The sequence below is a fragment of the Monodelphis domestica genome, chromosome 3, assembly GCF_027887165.1.
Source record: "Monodelphis domestica isolate mMonDom1 chromosome 3, mMonDom1.pri, whole genome shotgun sequence".
Taxonomy (NCBI): domain Eukaryota; kingdom Metazoa; phylum Chordata; class Mammalia; order Didelphimorphia; family Didelphidae; genus Monodelphis; species Monodelphis domestica.
Window position 1 is genome coordinate 29,523,767 of NC_077229.1, and position 16,666 is coordinate 29,540,432.

The window sequence follows — 16,666 nt, forward strand, 5'->3', positions numbered from 1 at the left end:
CAGCTTGGAAGGGGCATGAAGGGAAGACAGCAACTCCAAATAGTTTGCTTCTGCAATTAAATTCTATCACCAATGCTAGAGGCAGCATAGCCTAGTGGGGAGGGCAATGACCTGGGCTCTAGTCTTTGTTCTAATGCTAACTTGCTGTATGACCCAGGGAAAGTCATTTCACCTTTGGGCCTCAGTTTCCTAATCTGCAAAATGAAGTGGTTAGTCAAGGTGACCTCTAAGGTTCCTTTAGAGTTCTGATATGTTCTGTTGTAAGGTTCCTCCCGGCCCTGACATTCTGTAGCCCAAGGGCTCCTCCACCCCAGATGTTCTCTGTTTTAAGGTCTCCCAGTCCTGACACCCCATTTTAAGCCCCCTCCCAGTTCTAACATTCCCTGTGCTAAGTTCCCTCCCAGTCCTGACATCCTCTGTTCTAAGCTCCCTCCAGGTCTGACACTCTTTGTTCTAAGCTCCCTCCCAGTGCTGACAGTCCTTGTTCTAACCTCCCTTCTAGCCCTGACACTCCCTGTTTTAAGCTCCCTCCCAGCTCTGACATCCCCTGTTCTAAGCTCCCTCCAGGTCTGACACTCTTTGTTCTAAGCTCCCTCCCAGTGCTGACAGTCCTTGTTCTAACCTCCCTTCTAGCCCTGACACTCCCTGTTTTAAGCTCCCTCCCAGCTCTGACATCCCCTGTTCTAAGCTCCCTCCAGGTCTGACACTCTTTGTTCTAAGCTCCCTCCCAGTGCTGACAGTCCTTGTTCTAACCTCCCTTCTAGCCCTGACACTCCCTGTTTTAAGCTCCCTCCCAGCTCTGACATCCCCTGTTCTAAGCCCCCTCCCAGCTCTAATATTCCCCATTCTAAGCCCCCTCCCAGCTTTGACCTTCCCTGATCTAACCCCCTCCCAGCTCTGCCACTTTCCGATTCTGTGTAACATAGACAGACAGCTCCAAGAGTGGCATTTCCTTCATGTGCTGTGTGTGTCCTAAGATGAATCGCTTGTCCTCGGGGGTAACATGGTCTGGCAAGCAGGGAGAGAGACAAACGGTCCTCCCCAGCCATTTCTCTTCTGGCCCTACTGAGGCTGGGCTTAGAAGCCTCATCCCTAAGCCCCAGGGGCCGGATAGGCTGCAGAAACACTGGGGAACCAGCCAGAACCCCAGGCCTCCCACAGGCTGGGTCCAGGTCAAATGTGAAAGGGAGGCTCTAATTCTCTCTCATCAAGCCAGCAGACGCTGCTTGGTTTCCTTCTAGCATCAAAGGGGAAAGCATCTCCTGCTTTGTGTATCTGGTTATCAACTTGCCTGAAGAGGAAGGGGAGGGAAGGAAGAGGGGAAGCGGGGTGGGATGGGAGAGCCTGCGCGAACTCCCCCAGGGATCTGGAGGCTGCAGGATGAATCCTCACTCTGCCTCTTAGAAGCTGGATGACCCTGGGAAAGTCATTTACAAGATTTAGACCCAGGAGTGCCTTAAGATACCAGGCACAAATGTCTAGTACAAACTTCTTTTCTACATTTATGGGGCAGCTGGGTTGCTCAGTGGATGGAGCACCAGGCTTGGAGTCAGGAGAACCTGAGTTCGAATATGGCCTCAGACACTTCTTAGCTGAGTGACCTTTAGCTTAACCCTGTTTGCCTCAGTTTCCTCACCTGTAAAATGAGCTGGAGAAGGAAATGGCAAACCCCTGGAGGATCTCTGCCAAGAGAATCCCAAATGAGATCACAGAGTTGGACAGGACTGAAAAACAACTGAGCAACAATGTGCAAGGCCAGTTGAGGATCACATCTATTACATCTCCAGCAAGTGCTCATCCAGGCTCCTTGACTCCTTCATTTCTTCATCTAAAATGTGCACTGAAATCCCTCTACTGAATGAGGCAGATACACATGTTGACTTAATCTCTGTGATACACTGGAAGGAGGACCAACTTGGGAGAAAAAAGATCTGGGTTCAAATCTCACCTCTAGTGCTGATTTCTAGAGTAATTTTGAGGAAGTCACTTAAACTCCCTGAGTCTCAGTTTCCTCATCTGTAAAAAGGGAGGGTTGGCCTGGATGCCTCCCAGGTTCCCTACTAGCTCTGTATCGAAAGCCTTGTGATTCTGTCGTTTTATTTTGCTAAGCTTCAGTTTCCTGTTTTGTAAAATGAGAGGATCAGAACCGGGGTCCTCCATGGTCCCTTTGGACTTCTAGACATAGGATCCTATGATGAGACAATCCCAGGTGCAGAAGGAAGCCCAGTGGTTATCTACTCCTACCCATACTGGAATGGAATCTTCTCCACAATATATCTCAGAAGGGGCCAACTCACCTTCCTTTGTTGGATATGTCTGAGGTGATGGGGGCTCTCATTAATGACATTTTTCCTTATTAAAGAGTTTTTATTTTACTTTAACTGTGCCCCGTCCCCCGTCCCCCATCCCCAAACCCCTTACCTTCTTACCAATACTGAGTATTGATTCCAAAGCAGAAAAGTGGTAAGGCTAAGCAACGGGGTTAAGTGACTTGGCCAGGGTCACACATCTAGGAAGTATCTAAGGACAGATTTGAATCCAGGATCTCCTTTCTCTAGGTCTGGCTCTCTATCCACTGAGCCACCTAGCTGCCTTCTTTTCCACTCTTTGTAAATTATACCCATTACTCTTGATCTTTTCTTCTGGGTACAGGTAGGACCAGCCTAGTACCACCTTTCTGTGACAGCCTGTGGATATTTGAAGACACAGCTCTCATGTTCTCCTTCTGAGGCTTCTCTTTCCCATATTTCCATCCCTCATCCCATCCCCATGGAGCACATGCTTGAGGCACTTCCCAATCCTGGCTGTCCTTCCCTCTCTAGTTTGTCATTGCCCTTCCTGAAATATGGTGCCTGGAATGGATGCAACATCCCAACTGTCCTATGGGACTAAGGGCATAGCTGTGAGCCAGGAGCTCGAGTGTCCTGACAACTGAGCTGGGCTGTGATGAGCAAAAGGCCCTGGATCAGGAGATTTTCCAACTCTGCCTCAGGCCTCAATATTGTTTGCTGTGCTGGCTGCAGCAGGGGGTCCGGCTTTGACATCACTGTATCCTTGCCACTGCTGTTCCTCCAGGAGTTTTGGCGGCAGAAAAATGGCGTTTGTTCCTAGCATAATATTAATGTAGTAAATTACTCTTCTGTGTCAGCCAGGGTGAAAGATAGCCAGCTCCCAGGCTCTTCCAGATCATGGCAGGGGGAGCTCTGCTATTCACCTAGTAGCCAGCGTGAGGTCCTTCATATCTCTCCTTAGGAGCCTGCCTAGCAGGCATCTTGCTCTGCTGGGATCATGGTCTGAACAGAACCAAGATCTTAGCTCAGCACTCAGTCTCTTGGGTATCAGTGGGGAGGGGAGAGGGGAGAAAAAGAGAGTGGAAAGAGAAGGGAGGAAGAGAGAGAAGGAGAAAGAGAAGAGAGAGAAAATGAAAGAGGGAAAGAAAGGGAGAGAACAAGGAAGGGAAGGCATGAGAGAGAAGGGGAGAAGAGGAAGAAAGGAAAAATAAGGAGAGAGATAGGAAAGAATGATAAAGGAAGGAGGTCAGGAAAGGGAGGGTGAAGGGAGATTAGAAAAAGGGAAGATGAACAGGAGCCCGAGGAAGGGGAGAACAGAAAGTGGTATAGAGAGAACTCTCTCATTCTCTGTCTCTCTCTGTCTCTGTCTCTCTCCCTCTCCCTCTCCCTTCTTCCCTCTCTCTAGTTCTCGCTCAGAAAAGATAGGGAGAGTAAGAGAGAATGGGAAAGAGAAGAGGGGGGAGATGATGGGAGAATATACTTTCTTCTTCACCTCCATTTAGAGGGAAGTGTATAGTGCAAGGAACACTAGTCTCTGGTATAATAATTAAAATAAATATTATTTCTACCCATATATATATATTATAAAGTTTATTGGAAGGGTAGACAATGTTCCTATAAGTAACCCAACCTTGTGGTACTTTTTTATATTTTATATAGTTTATTGGAAGGGTAGACAATGTTCCTATAAGTTTTATATTTTTTTATATTTTATATTTTATATATTTTATAAGGTTTTTTGGAAGGGTAGACAATGTTCCTATAAGTAACCCGACCTTGTGGTACTAGCCTGCCAGTCTCTTCCTCATTCCCCCTCACCTGCCTGCTCTGTCTCTTCTCCTTGTGTTTCTCCCGTGGTACTCTCGTCGGTCTTCCCCTGGTTCTGCCCCAAACCTTAACTTTTATTGATGTACAGAACATACACCGATGCAACCCTGGCACAACTGTGGTATGTCAGGTTTGTTTAATAGACAGGTAAAGTTACTGAGGAGAGGGAGGGGATAAACTTCCTTGACACACTGGTGTGACTTGACAAGATCACAGGTTCCAGAATGAAAAAAGACAACGAATATGACACTGGAATAAGATGTTCACAGAGTCTTCAAGGCAAGGGGGAGACAGATAGTAGCCTGAGTTTCCTAGGCGCTCATTGTACCTCTTATAATCGGTCAACCTCCCCATGTAACACAAGCTGTTAAGTGCCTAGCCAAAGGTCCAGATAGTTTCCAGCAAGGTTTTATTTAACAGCTAGCCTGTCTCATCAAGGGATCATAGAACCCAACCCAGCAGAGACTTCATTCTTTTATTTTAAAAAATTAATTATTTTCAAAACCCTTACCTTCTTAAACCCTATTGGTTCCAAGACAGAAGAGAGGGTAGGGCTAGGTAAAGGGAGTTAAGTGACTTGCCCAGAGTCATTCAGCTAGGAAGTGTCTGAGGCCAGATTTCAATCTAGGACATCATCTCTAGACCTGGCTCTCAAACCACTGAGCCACCTACATGCCCCCCTCATTCCCTTCATTTTACATATGAGGAAACTGAGGCAAAGACAAGTAAAATAGTCTGTCCAAGAGTACACAGATAGCAAGAAGTAAAAGGAAGACTTAAACCCAAGCACTTTATGGGGAAAAGGGAATAGACCTGTTCTGTTGGGTCCTAGAAAAGCAGAGATCATAGAGGGAAACAAGAGCCCTTTGGGTTTTCAGTTGGAAATCTATTTTATTAAATGGCCATTTTTTTCTCTGTAAAAATAATATATTCAGTTTTTGCTGGATAGCTGATTTTGGTTGTAAACCTAGTTCATTTGCCTTCCAGAATATCATAATCCAAGCCTTCTTATCTTTTAATGTAGAAGCTGCTAAGTCTTATGTAATCATGACTGTGACTTCATGATATTTTATTTGTTTCTTTTTGATTGCTTGGAGTATTTTCTTCTTCATCTGGGAGCTCTTGAATTTGGCTATAATAATCCTGAGAGTTGTCATCTGTGGATTTGTTTCAGGAGGTGACAGGTGAATTGACTGAATTTCTATTTTATCTACTGGTTTATTAATATCAGGGCAGTTTTTCTTGATAATTTCTTGTAATATGATCTCTATGCTTTTTTTGGGGGGGAAGGGATCATGACTTTCATTAGACCATTATTTCTTAGATTGTCTCTCTTGGGTTTATTTTGTAGGTCAGTTGTCTTTTCAATGCGATACTTCATATTTCATTTTGTTTTTTCATTCAATTTTTTTTATTGTCACGATGTTTCTAGAAGTCATTAGCTTCTATTTGCCCAATTCTAATTTTTAAATAACTCTTTTCTTCATTGAATTTTTGTTCCTCTTTCCATTTGGCCAATTCTGCTGTTTAAACTATTATTTTCCTTTTCCATTACTTTCGTTGCCCTTTGGGTTTTCCATAAAGAGCCATTCTCTAACAGTCAATGACTCTTTCTACAGAGAGTTGTTTGCTTCATGGAGTAGTGAGTCATTTGTCACCAGAAGTAATTAGATCAGACATCATCTTCAGTCATTTCAAGTCCTTAACCAGGTTCTCTAACTGGACTCATGAGAAGCAGCATAGCAGAGGCTGAGCAAATCACTTATCCTGAGTTCTAGTTTCTTCATCTATAAAATGGGGATGATGACAATAGCACTTCCCTCATAAGGTTATTGTAAGCTTCCAATGAAATAAGGCACAGTGTTTTGCAAACCATACAGCACTATGTATGTTAGACTCAATTGTTTTAATTATTAATATTATTACCTCTATAACCCACTAAGCGGGGGGGTGGGGTTAGGTGACTTGCCTAGGGTCATATAGCTACAAAGTGTCTTAAGTCAGATTTGAACCCAGGATCTCCTGTCACTTGGCTTGGCTCTCAATCCACTGAGCCACCTAGCTGCCCCCATTACTATTAGCTTCTAAGCCCTCTAAGGGCATGCCAAAGTTCCAAGTTGATACTCCACAGCACTCTAAGCAGTATTTCAATGTCTTCCTTGACTTTATCCCAGCAACATGGCCTCCTTCTTAAAGAAATACCCATTCTTTCCACCTTCTTTTTTCCTCCTTCCTCCCTCAACCAATTAAAAGGCCCTTCTAAATGTCCATTCTCACCTTTGTTGTAGAGGGAGCCATCAAAGTAGTAGCTACCCGTGTAGAAACCAGTGGCGAGTTCGATGAGGTGCCGGGCCCAGGTGTTGCCTGCACCTGGGAAACTGGCCAGGGCAATGAGCTCTTTGGACTGCCCTGGGAGGAAGCGCCTGTCCATGCAGCGATTGTCTGCAAACATAGCACAGGCAGAGTCTATGGTCAGTGGAGGAAGGAAGTTGATGCTGAAGATCTGGAGAGGGAGGTAGGGGAGGTGGCAGAGCATAGGATCTTTGAAAACAGATGGTCCATTCTTTAGAGAGAAAGGGGATGGGTAGACAGAGAGGACATTAAAGAAGGATTCAGGAGAGACAAGTTTGCCACATAGACCAAGTGTGTTCCATTGGACAAGTCACTTCAGCTCACTGGGATCCTTTCCTTAGACCCAAAAGGAAGATGATGGAGTAGGTGATCTCAAAGGTCTTTTCTGATTATCAGATATGGTATTCTATGTTCTAAAATCACTCCCAGTTCTGACATTCTCTGTTCTAAGTGTTCTTTGACATTCTCTTTTCTAAGGCCCTTCCTAGCTCTGACATATACTCTTCTAAATCCCCTCCTAGTGCTACCATTTCCTGTTCTAAAGCTCTTCCCAAGTCTGACATTCCCTATTCTAAGCTCCCTCCCAGCTCTGACATTCTGTGTAATTAGAATTTGCTCCCCAGGGACTCTCTCTCCCAGAATCCCTTTCACATATCTACATTACAAAACTAACAGGGAAGATATAAGTTTTGTGTAGCTCCACCTTCTTTTTTTCCCCCCAGGAACTTGGATTTTGGAGGTTGGGCAAGTGCCAGGCAGGAGAAGTTTACACACACATGGTCATACTTAAGTTTTGTATTTTGTTCTTTTATTTCTTCTACTTCAAGTGATTATTAATAAATCTTATAAAATATAATACTTGGAGTTATTGGATATTAATTTAAATTCAACAATTCCCTGTTCTAAGCTCCCTTCTATTCCTCTGACATTCCCTGTTCTAAGTTCCCTCCTAGCCCTGATATTCCTTGTTCTAAGCTCCTTCCCAGCTCTGACATTCCTTATTCTAAGCTCCTTCCCAGCTCTGACATTCCCTGTTCTAAGCTCCCTTCCAGCTCTGACATTCCCTGTTCTAAGGACTCTCCTAGCTCTGACAATCCTTGTTCTAAGCTCCCTTCTAGCTCTGACATCCTTTCTTCTAAATCTCCTCCTAGTTCTATCATTCTTTGTTCTAAGTTCCCTCCTAGCCCTGATATTCCTTGTTCTAAGCTCCTTCCCAGCTCTGACAATCCTTGTTCTAAGCTCCCTTCTAGCTCTGACATCCTTTCTTCTAAATCTCCTCCTAGTTCTATCATTCTCTGTTCTAAAGCCCTTCCTAGGTCTAACATCTTCTCTTTCAAGCCCCTGTCTGTTCTGATGAGCTACATTATAAGATCTATGAAGAGGCTTAAGTGATCCATGATCAGAAGAGAGGAGAGAAAGAAACTTTCCAGCGGCCTCATGGGAACCCATGGAAAACCAGGAAAAGGCAGCCAAGATGAGGAGACAAAGATGTACTTCCTCCCCCACAGCTGTCCATGGCAGGTAGGTTGATTCCTTGCCAAGGCTGGCTGGCTCTTCCATACAGTAGGAATGAGAGAAGGGAATTTCAGGCTGGGGGCAGGCTGTACAACATGGCCCACCTGGGGTCAGGAGGAATAGGAAGGCAGGAGGAAACGTGTCGGACATCTGGTAAACATAGACATGAGCTGGCTTCTGTCCAGCATCTAACTGGGTGAGTCTGTGAACCCTCAGACATCTAGTTCTTCTCCAGCCTTTTCATCGATTAGCCATGGGACCCTGGGAAAATCGTGGTATCCTCTCTTATATTATCTTCTCATCTGTCTAATGGGCTCCCACTCTACCTGGCTTATGGATCCAATGAAAGAATGGATGGTTAAAATCCTATGAAAGTTGGGATCAGACACATAATTAGGTCACATGGCTAGTAAACTCTCTTTTTATTTTTTTAATTTTAATAAAAATTAAACCTTTGCCTTATGTCTTAAAATTGATACTGATTCCAAGGAAGAGGAGTGGTAAGTAAGGGCTAGGCAATGAGGATTTAAGTGACTTGCCTAAGGTGACACAGCTAGGAAGTATCTGAGGTCCAATTTGAACTCAGACCTTCCTGACTCTAAGCCCAGCACTCTACTGAGTCATTTAGCTGCCTCCTAGGCATATAGAGGTTAAGTGATTTGCCCAAGGTCACTCAGCTGGGAAGTGTCTGAGGCTAGATTCAAACTCAGCTCTTTCTGACTCAACCTCTGAGCCACATAGCTACCTCTATGAGCACATAGTGAAAGCTTAATAAATAATTATTTATTTATTCATTCATGAACACCTAGCTGGTTTATCTAGGATTGGGTTCTAGAAGGAAGGGATTTCAGTGTTCATCTAGTCCAACTCTCTCATTTCACAGATGAGGAAACTGAGGCCTAGAGAAGTTTAAAAGATTTGATTAAGATTACTCAGATGTCTCAGAGGTTGGATTTGAACCCAGATCCTCTGACTTCATACAGAGTAGCCTTTCTACTGGACCATGTGTCTGAGGTGAGATGAGATGACTCTCTATCAACCAGACCACGTTACCTCTTATTCTTATTATTATTGTTGATATTATTCTTTCCCAGAATATTTGTGGATATCTTGGGCAGAACTGGGAATAGTGAGGGGAGACATGCAAACAGGCAAACTTAGGAATGACAAGACAAGTTTTCTAACAAAAGGAGCTGTCCAAAAGTGGAATACATTGCCATAAGAGGTAGTGAGTTCCCCATCATATGATATAAGTCAGTTCCACAAACATATATTTATTTTTAAGCCCTTACTTTCTATCTTAGTAACAACTCTAAAACAGAAGGGCAAGGGTTAGGCAAATGGGATTAGGTGGCTGGTCCAGGGTCACCCAGCTAGGAAATGTCCGAGGTCACATTTGAACCCAGGGCCTCTTATCACCAGGCCAGGCACTCTTGTCTACTGAACCACCTAGCTACCTTTCCACAAGCATTTATTAAGCACTCCATGCCAGGCATCTCCTGAATTAAAAAATAAATTAAAATTTTAAATTAAAAATAAAAAAAGAGACAGCTTCTGCCCTCAAGGAGTTTATATTCTACTGAGGCAAGGGGAAGGCAACAGTATAAGTATATGAAAAGTAAATACAAACTATATAGAGTATACAATGTAATTTGATGCCTGGGAGAGAAAGAGGGATAAGAAGGGGGCATTTATTAAGCACTGACAATTTCCCAGGCTCTTTGCTAAGTAAGCACTTTACACATATTAACTCATTTGATCCAAGAGGGTAGGGGGATGAGAGAAGGCTTGTGGTCAACACTGGCTGCTTGCTAGGTCAGCTAACAGGAGGGGACAGAGGCCAAGCCTACCTTGCACTTGTGTCTGATACACGATGAAATAATTGGGCGTCCCGCAGCTCTCGTACTCTTCGCCGCCACATTTCTGGGCACAGAGCTGCTCATCTTCTTGATCGTGAAGGCGGAAGCGAGTATTGGGGAAACCACAGTGGCAGGCCTTCCCCCCCAGAGCTGCCAGAGGGTACTCCTGGGGAGACAAAAGGGCATTGGTAAAGCCTGGCTTGGGTCTTGGACACAGCACTACAGTGGGGGTCTACCTCAGGTCCTATGTGCTTTTCTCACCACCAAACTAGAACTGGATTCAGAAAGTCCACTCTAGACACTTAGAAGATGTGGCAGCTTGGGGTAGTTTAACCCTTTTGTGATTCAAGCTTCCTCATCTAATAGAATGTCCACCACCTTCATTGGGATAATGTACCAAAAGCAGTTCACAAGTCTTAATGTAAACGTCAATTATTATTAATACTGCCATTATGATTTTTAATATTGTCACTATTATTAACATTTGCCTTCCATGTTAGAATCAAAACTAAGTATTGGTTCCAAGGCAGCCAACCTCCTAAGTGAGATATCTACTCATTAGTTCTTCCCCCACAATTATCTTGTACTTATTTTGTGCATACTTAGGTGAGTATAATGCACATGTTCCTGCTTGCTTTTGAGGGACAGATATTGTATTAATTTTGTCTTTATATTCCCAGTGCCTGGCACATAAACTCTTAATAAATGGTTATTGATTAAATTCTCAAAAAAAATAAAATTGAACCCAGGACCTCCTGTCACCAGGCCTGGTGCTCTATCCACTTCACCATCTAGCTGCCCCTACCATCATCTTGTTTGATAGAGGGTGGGTTGCTCTCTTGGGCACCAAGGTGGCGCAGTGGGTAGAACATTGGCTCTAGAATCAGGAATACGCATCTTTCTAAGTTCAAATCCAATTTCTGACACTTGCTAAGCTGTATGACTCTGGGCAAGTCACTTAACCTTGTTTGCCTTAGTTTCTTCTTCCTAAAATGAACTAGAGAAGGAAATGGCAAACCATTCCAGTATTTTTACCAAGAAAACTCCAAAATGGGATCATGGAGAACCAGACAAGACTGAAAAAATAATGGACTGAAAACTTCTCTTAGCTAGCTTTACATTTAATAGCTTAAAACTTTGAGAACATTCTCTATTTAATTTTTTTGCATATGTGGTTATAATGACATTTTTGTGGATGAATAAAGTATTAAGATTTAAGTTCATTTTGGTTGGCTCACTCTTCAGAATTATTATTATAATTTCTTTTGTAAATGTCAGCTGGTAGTAGTAATAGCAATTAATTGGAATAGGAATAGTAAAAGAGAAGCAACTTGGCTTCATGAACAGAGAGCTAGCCTCAGTCAGGAAGACCTGGGTTCAAATCCCATCCCTGACTCATATGGGCTATGGGACCCTAAGTAAATCTCTGAATATCTCAGTGCCTCCATGCTATGTGCATAGACTGTAAATCGTGGCAAGGATGGATGGGTCAGCACTGTGACTCTCCTTCCTTGCTTCACATGTACAGAATAAAGGCAGATTCAGAGACACACAGGCCTCCTTGTTGTTTCCAACACTGGGCATTCTATCTGTCTTGCCTAGGTACCCATGTGCAGGAGGTCTCCTCTGCCAGGAAGGCAAGCCCTCCTCACCTCCATCTCTCAGACTTCCTAGTTTGTTTCATGGCTGAGCTCAAGTAACACCCTCTGCCTGAAGCCTTTCCTGATTTTTATCCCTATTCCCCCAGATGCTGATGCCTCCATTTCCTCCAATTGTTGTTCACTTGTTCCTTCCCTCCTTCCCACTCTCTTTCCCTCCTCCCTCCCTTCTTCCTTTCCCTTCCTTCCTTCCTTCCTTCCTTCCTTCCTTCCTTCCTTCCTTCCTTCCTTCCTTCCTTCCTTCCTTCCTTCCTTCCTTCCTTCCTTCCTTCCTTCCTTCCTTCCTTCCTTCCTTCCTTCCTTCCTTCCTTCCTTCCTTCCTTTCTTCCTTCCTTCTCTTTCTTTCTTTCTTCTTTCTTTCTTTCTTTCTTTCTTTCTTTCTTTCTTTCTTTCTTTCTTTCTTTCTTTCTTTCTTTCTTTCTTTCTTTCTTTCTTTCTTCTTTCTTTCTTTCTTTCTTTCTTTCTTTCTTTCTTTCTTTCTTTCTTTCTCTCTTCTTTCTCTTCTCTCTCTTTCTCTCTCTCTTTCTTTCTTTCTTTCTTTCTTTCTTTCTTTCTTTCTTTCTTTCTTTCTTTCTTCTTTCTTTCTTTCTTCTTTCTTTCTTTCTTTCTTTCTTTCTTTCTTCTTTCTTTCTTTCTTTCTTCTTTCTTCTTTTCTTTCTTCTTTCTCTCTCTTTCTCTCTCTCTCTCTTTCTTTCTTTCTTTCTCTCTCTCTCTTTCTCTCTCTCTTTCTCTCTCTCTCTTTCTTTCTTTCTTTCTTTCTTTCTTTCTTTCTTTCTTTCTTTCTTTCTTTTTTTCTCTCTCTCTTTTTCTCTCTCTCTTCTTTCTTCTTTCTTTCTTTCTTTCTTTCTTTCTTTCTTTCTTTCTTTTCTTTCTTTCTTCTTTCTTTCTTTCTTTCTTTTTTCTTTCTTTCTTTCTTTCTTTCTTTCTTTCTTTCTTTCTTCTTTCTTTCTTTCTTTCTTTCTTTCTCTTTCTTCCTTTCTTTCTCTTTCTCTCTCTGTCTTTCTGTCTCTCTCTCCCTCCCTCCTTCCTTCCCTCCCACATATACATGTACATCTGTGTGTGTGTGTGTGTGTGTGTGTGTATGTGTGTGTACTGCTCAATTCTTCTCTTTCCAACAGCAGCTGAATAATGTGTGAATTTGTCACTGGGAGGCAGGTCTCTAAAAGCCTGGGGACTGCATCTTCTGTGACCTCATTTGGGATTTTAAAGCACAGAGTTATGAGGGAACATTCTGGGACTGACAGGCAATTTCGCAGCCAGGCCTCGGTGGTAGCAGGTTAATCAGGGCCCCCACTTTATTTACACCTTGATCAGCCAGCCTCCAGAGAGAGCAGCCACATTGCCTGGAACTGGGTGCCTGGGAGTCATGGCTCAGATTTCATTGTTGAGGACAGGAGAGGAGGGAGACATTTTTTAGATGCTTAGAACTGTTCTTTTAGGGGAGAGCCCAATCTTAGGGCAGCTAGGTGGCGCCATAGTGCACAGAGCACCAGATCTGGAATCAGGCAAATTCATCTTCCTGAGTTCAAATCTGGCCTCAGGCACATCCTAGCCATGTGACCCTGGGCATGTCACTTTACCCTTTCTATCTCAGTTTCCTCACCTATAAAATGAGTTAGAGAAGGAAATGGCCAACCACTCCAGTATGTTGGCAAAGAAAATCACAAATGAGGTCACAAAGGGTGGGACGTTACTGAAAACAACTGAACAACAATCTTAGTGACAGCAAGGCTTAGGGGGTTGTGCTGGACTTGGAACTGGATGAGACCTGGGAATGAATTCTGACTCTAACACTTACTGGTTGGGTAAAGTTGGGCAAGAGATTGTACCTCTTTGAAGCTCAGTTTTCTCATCTGTAAAATGGAGATAGTAATGACTTTGGTACTTATCTCCTGGGGTTATGATGAGGCTCAAATGACCCAACAGATATAAAACAACTCCAAAACATTAAAGTATGATACAAATGTAAATTTTTTTTTATAGTGGCAGCCTTGGTATCAGGGAGACATGAGTTTAATCTCATCTTGGACTCTTGCTACTCTTTGCCTGGATAAGACACCTAACCTCTGACTTTTAGAGATGATAATATCTGTAGACCCTACCTTCATCTATGGGTTCACATGAGACAAATAAGATAATCTATGCAAAGTGTTCTCAAAGTGTTAGTGCACGACAGAAAGGCTTGTGGAACTCCAAATTCGATGCCCCTTTGACCCCAATAATTCTTTATAGCCTCCATGCATTTACTCAAGCTGTGCCCTCTGCCTGAAATGTCCTCCCTCCCTTTCTTTATCAATTGAATTTCTGCTCATATTTTAAAGTCCCCTTCTCTGCTATTCCCAGTCAGGAATGACTTCCCTCCTCAGTCCTCACTTAGCACTGCATTTTATAGCTCTCTTTAAGGTACTTATCACAGAATAATATATTGAAGTCTCATTCCCCCACCACACTATTGTCTCCAAGGCAGGGATTGTACCTTTTCTCTAAACTTCATGTCTCCCCCAGGGCCCAACACAATTATACCTGGTTGCATTTCTTTGCCAGGGCACGTATGAACCATTGATGTGTGTTGGCTGCTGTTGATGACCTGTGCTAGAAAGCTACAGAGGACTTGGAGGAGGAGGAGAAAACACTTTGGACTCTGGGGAGCTGGGGGATCTGGGTTCACACCCCAGCTCTGTCATGTATTAACCATACTGCAAAACGTAACTCTGGGCAAATCCCTTCAACTCAGAGCCAATTGTCTTATCTGTAAAATGGGCATAATAATACCTGTGGCACAATCCCATATGAGAGTTATGATGAGATAATAATCCTTAGACTCCAGGCCTCCGGTCTTTTCTCCCCTCATTCCTTATATCCTGAAGTGTCATTTTCTATGGACTTGGCTAGATGGTTGGAGCTCATGTGAGAGAGTGATGGCCACTAAGGGCTCTGTGATTAGAATGGAGAGAGCCCTACGCCAAGGATCAGGAGACCTGGGTCCTAAATGGGGTTTTGTGGCTGATGAGTCCTTGGGAGAGAGACTGCCCTTCTCTGGGTCTCAGTTTGGTCATCTGAATTGAAATGAGGATGAGAAACAGATAATCTGGTCTATAGAAAATCTTTCTAAACTCTGATTTTCTCAGTTCTAAATTCCCTCCCAGCTCTGACATTCTCTGTTCTAGGTTCTCTCCCAGCTTTGACATCCTCTGTTCTGAGGTCCTGATATTCTATTTTCTGAGGTCTCTCCCAGCTATGCCATTCCCTGTTCCAAGACCCTCCCAGTTCTGACATTCCCTGCCCTAAAGGTCCTTTTAATTGTTTTAAATTCCAAGCTCCCTTCTGGTTCTGCTATGGTAAATCCTCCATAATATCTAACAATACCCTCTTCCAATCACCACCCCCTTCACACCCCATACCCTCCTCCCCAAGGATTTCTTTATTTCCTGGGGAAGAGGGATTTACAAAAGATTTACATTTGCTTCTATCTTGGGAAAGAGAGACAGCTGGCTTTGATTTGAGTCAGACAGGAGGAAATCAAGAGTCCTTTCAAGGGAGGACCTGAACTTATGAAGGACAGTTTACTGCCTCCAAAGGCACAGGAGAAGGAAGGCTGGTTTTGGAGTCCAAGGATCTGAGTTTGAATCTTGGTTTTGCTCCTCACTGCCTGAGCAACCACACTATTCATTCATATACTCATCTATCCATTCACTCAGACATCCATACACGGAGGAGTATCCATTCCACCCCCCCCTCACTACCACGGACAGCTCTTATAGACCTCCCACACCCATTGGCCTGCCCCTGGGTATTACTGGCCCACTCACTTTCTCTGTGCAGAAGTCGACACATTTGTCCACAGACATGTTCAGCATTGTGGCTGTCACAGGTAAAGCCAAGGAGAGGTTGTCAGGCCTGTGGAAGCAGCCTCGGAATATGGCGCTGCCATCTGCAAGACCAAAAGGAGAGAGGAACAAATCACTGGGGATTTGGAAAGGAAGGGTGAGTTCAGAAAAAAAAAAAGAAAAAAGCTTGTGCAAGACTTGGCACAGAGAGGTTAACCCTTTTATCCAAAGTCACACAGCAATCCTTAGCAAAAGCTGAAATGAAACTGAGGTATCCTTCCCCAAGCCCCAGTTGTACTGTTTTACCATAGAAGCACTGAATGTCAGAACCAAAAATTGCCTTTGAGTTAAATTCCTCCCACCCCTTCTCATTGGTGGGTCAATAAACATTTATCAAGCACCTACTATGTGTCAGGTAAAAGTGGCAAAACTGAGGCCCAGAGAAATCTAATAGTTCATTTAAAGATATCACAAGTCAGCAAGGACCCAAGAGTCCCGATTCTGATTCATCTTAGTTGATATTTGTCTGACTCTGGGCTCCCACATGTATTCCTCCTCATAGCCCTGGGAGGGAAGAAGCACAAACAGGATTCTCCCCATTTTCCCTCAGAGAGAAGATGTAGCTTTGCCCTAGGTACAAAACAGAACAGTGAGATTTGCTCTAGAACTTTGGGCTACGGGGACATGAGGGCCCCTAATTAGTCCTGAATTTGACAGAGCCTGGGGATGCTGCCAGACTTGGGGGAGGGGAGGGGGGCTGGGGGATTTGATGAGCACCTGGAGGTTCTAGTGCCAGCTTTGTGCTCCCCTCAGAAGGAGCCTGGCCTCTCCTCCCTGGCAGCTGCAGCTCCCCATTCATGGAGACAATGCCCACCACTGTCAGCTATCCCAGAGAAGGAAGCACAGGGGATGAGGATGGAACCCACGGCCTTCTCGGTCAGGGAGTGAGTGAGCTTTGGGCTCAGACTGGCCTGTGCTTGGATAGTGGGCAGAAGGAGACGGGCTGAGGTCTGGTTCAAGAACAGAGTCTCAGGCCCAGCTCTTGCTTTGTGACTGAGCAAGTCAGCCTTCTTCTCTACAGTTTCTTCAACCACAAACAATTAGAATGGCTCTATCTAAAACCTTAGATTGGACAATTTTGAAGGCCCCTCCCAGTTCTGACATTCTCTGTTCTAAGACCCAGCCCTGGCATCCCCTCTTCTAAGATACCTATTAGCTCAGACCTCTCCTGTTCTAAGCTCCCTCCAAGCCCTGACATTTCCTGTCCTCAGACACAGACTAGTTCTGATATCCCCTGTTCTAAGTCCCCTCCAAGCCTTGACATGTCCTCTATTCCC

The 16,666-nt window shown here is 44.0% G+C and overlaps 1 protein-coding gene across 2 annotated transcripts in view; it reads right to left on the reverse strand.

Annotated features, from left to right (window-relative positions):
- WSCD2 (WSC domain containing 2) overlaps positions 1-16,666 on the reverse strand; it is a 160,784-nt gene that overhangs the window by 13,468 nt on the left and 130,650 nt on the right. For both annotated transcript variants that reach the window (XM_007489968.3, XM_007489969.3), the window contains 3 exons: positions 15,312-15,433; positions 9,836-10,010; positions 6,396-6,560 (listed from right to left, as the gene is read on the reverse strand). In XM_007489968.3, the coding sequence (XP_007490030.1) occupies positions 6,396-6,560; positions 9,836-10,010; positions 15,312-15,433 (462 nt within the window). The remainder of the gene's footprint in view (positions 1-6,395; positions 6,561-9,835; positions 10,011-15,311; positions 15,434-16,666) is intronic.